At 44.8% G+C, this 2,529-nt stretch overlaps 1 protein-coding gene across 2 annotated transcripts in view; it reads left to right on the top strand.

Annotated features, from left to right (window-relative positions):
* Window positions 1–705: 705 nt before the first annotated feature.
* The window catches only part of LOC133634178 (AFG3-like protein 1), a 46,925-nt gene continuing 45,101 nt past the window's right edge, over window positions 706–2,529 (top strand). For both annotated transcript variants that reach the window (XM_062027255.1, XM_062027247.1), the window contains exon 1: window positions 706–901. In XM_062027255.1, coding sequence (XP_061883239.1) covers window positions 782–901 — 120 coding nt within the window. In that variant the 5' untranslated portion in view covers window positions 706–781. The remainder of the gene's footprint in view (window positions 902–2,529) is intronic.

Below are 2,529 nucleotides of genomic sequence, written 5' to 3'. Positions count from 1 at the left end.
TAAAGTATTGATATACTTGAAGGCGTCTGTTTAAAATCATTGCTTCCACCACATTTCTGCAGAGGGTCACAAATAGCTTAACGTTTGCATTATTTTTTTCCCAACAATTTTCACCACACCTCAAAATTCAGGGTGTTTTATATCCATCCATCCATCCATTTCTTACCGCTTGTCCCTCTCGTGGTGGCTGGAGCCTATCCCAGTTGCACTCGGGTGGAAGGCGGGGTGCACCCTGGACAAGTCGTTACCTGCTAATTACATTGTCGGCAGTGGGGAGAAGGTAGAATGTTGATAGAGACGAAAAGCCAGTGTAATTTATTGTGATGGCAGTCAAGAGTTAAGTTAAAGTTAAGTTAAAGTACCAATGATTGTCACACACACACTAGGTGTGGTGAAATCTGTCCTCTGCATTTGACCCATCCCCTTGATCACCTCCTGGGAGGTGAGGGGAGCAGTGGGCAGCAGCGGTCCCGCGCCCGGGAATCATTTTTGGTGATTCTGATGAGTCTGATGAGTGTTGACATTGAATAGCATACACATTTATAAAGTACTTTTAAAACCATGAATTTGAGTCACAAACACATTATGAACCTTTTTAACAGTTTAACAGCAGACTGAGTAGAGTGGATAAGCGGGCATTTCAAAAGTTGTTGCGTAAGCAAACTCTCGCGACATTTGACGGACGGTCTCGAGCTGCAAGGTACGTGCTGTTCTTGCTTGGTGTGTGTGGACTGTGGATGTCCGTGTACCTGATTGAAGCCCGCACAGGGGTGGTAACACCATGGGGCTCTTCGCTGTCAGTGTCGGCCCCTTTCAGAACCGAGTCCGGACTGTCCGGACATGGAGTCGACTTTTTGCATCCATTTCAGCAACTTGTCGTTATGGCGGGGCTCTCGCTCTGGTACAGTATCATGTCCGTACACTGTCTGTGTGGGAACTTGTTGGTTTCTACTCCAAATATACTTGCTAATTTTGGCAGCTGTGTAGACACGTTAATTTTGTTATGTTTTTTTTAATTTGGTCCCAAATAACTACATGTGTCATTCATAAGTCAGTAATGTTATCACTCGTCGACGCGTGTTGTTTGTATGCTTCCTTTTCGTCTCGTAATGTGGTTCAGTCCAGAATGCGCGTCTACATGTGGCTACGAAAATGACAGCTTTAAGACACATGATATTTTAACAGACGGTATTTTGGTAAAATATTGAACGTAGTGCCGGGGTCCCCAACGTATTTTCCACCAGGGACCGATTTAATGTATGCATTATTTTCACGGACCACGTGTGGCAGATAAAAACAGCAAAACAATGAGCATGAAAAATCAACCCACCATAACGCTGAAGTGGTGGGAGCCCTGGATGTGGTTCTTTGCGAAGAAATGGCATTTACTATATACCAGTGTTTCTTAACCACAGAAACACTGTGTTGGGCCGCAAGCGCCCCCTAGAATGTAATATAACTGTTTTTTCAGCTGTTGTCCCTATAGCAGACCTGGGCATTCGCGGACCGCATCCGGCCCTTTGTACGTCCCTGTCCGGCCCGCGTGAGGCCAATTATAAATTACAAAATCAATTTAAAAAAGTATCTATTTCGAGTGTGCAATACAACGGTGCTGCTTTTGTTTTGAAAAGCGTTATTTGTATTACTTCCGTGCGGACGTATGCTCGTGCGCGCAGCGGCAATCACAAATACAAAATAAATTTTAAAAAAACATATTTGTCGTGCGTGCAATACAACTGTGCTGCTTTTATTTTGAAAAGTGTTATATGTGCGTATGTCCTGTGAAGGAAGGCGCACAGCGACAAGTGATGCCCGGTTATCCCCGAGACGCTAAAAAGAGAAAAGTTGATGACGAATGGCGTGTTTTAAAAAAGACATGGACTGCCAAGAAAAGGTAAAGCCGTGTGCTTATTTGTGGTACACACGTTGCTGTCTTTAAAGAATATAGTGTAACGACCTGCTGAAGTAGATGTTGTCTTCTTGAGTTGCATAAATGAGAAGTGAGGAGACGTGCGTGTGGAAGGAACGAGATATGTTGAGCTGTGTTAGTATAGCTTGCTCAATAAAAGTTTCAAAAGAGCGTCAGACTTCGTGTGCACTTCTTCTGGACGCTACAATTGGTGTCAGAAGTAAAACTTTGCGCATACTGCACTGTTTGTGTGCTACGTCATTGGGAAGTAGTGCCACGTGAGGAGCTCGCCGCAAAGAGTGAGAGAGACAGAGAGAGAGAGAGCGTTTACAGGTGCAGCCACGCTGCTTGCCACGGGGGAATTCCGCCCTCAATGAAGACTCCCAGGTTTGATGGCAAGGCGGACTGGGAGGCATTTCATCCCACTTGTGACATCAATTGTAGCGTCCAGAAGTGCACACCAAGTCTGACGCTCTTTTTAAACTTTTATTGAGCATGCTATACTAACACAGCTCAACTTATCTCGTTCTTTCCAAAAGGAAAACCAATCCTCACTCCTCATTTCCGCAACAGCAACGCTTCTTCCTTCTTCGCCAATCACCTTACAGGCGTGCTACGTT

Source organism: Entelurus aequoreus, linkage group LG02, assembly GCF_033978785.1.
Source record: "Entelurus aequoreus isolate RoL-2023_Sb linkage group LG02, RoL_Eaeq_v1.1, whole genome shotgun sequence".
NCBI classification, from domain to species: domain Eukaryota; kingdom Metazoa; phylum Chordata; class Actinopteri; order Syngnathiformes; family Syngnathidae; genus Entelurus; species Entelurus aequoreus.
Note: the sequence above shows the minus strand (reverse complement) of the source record. Positions and strands in the feature narration are given on the sequence as shown.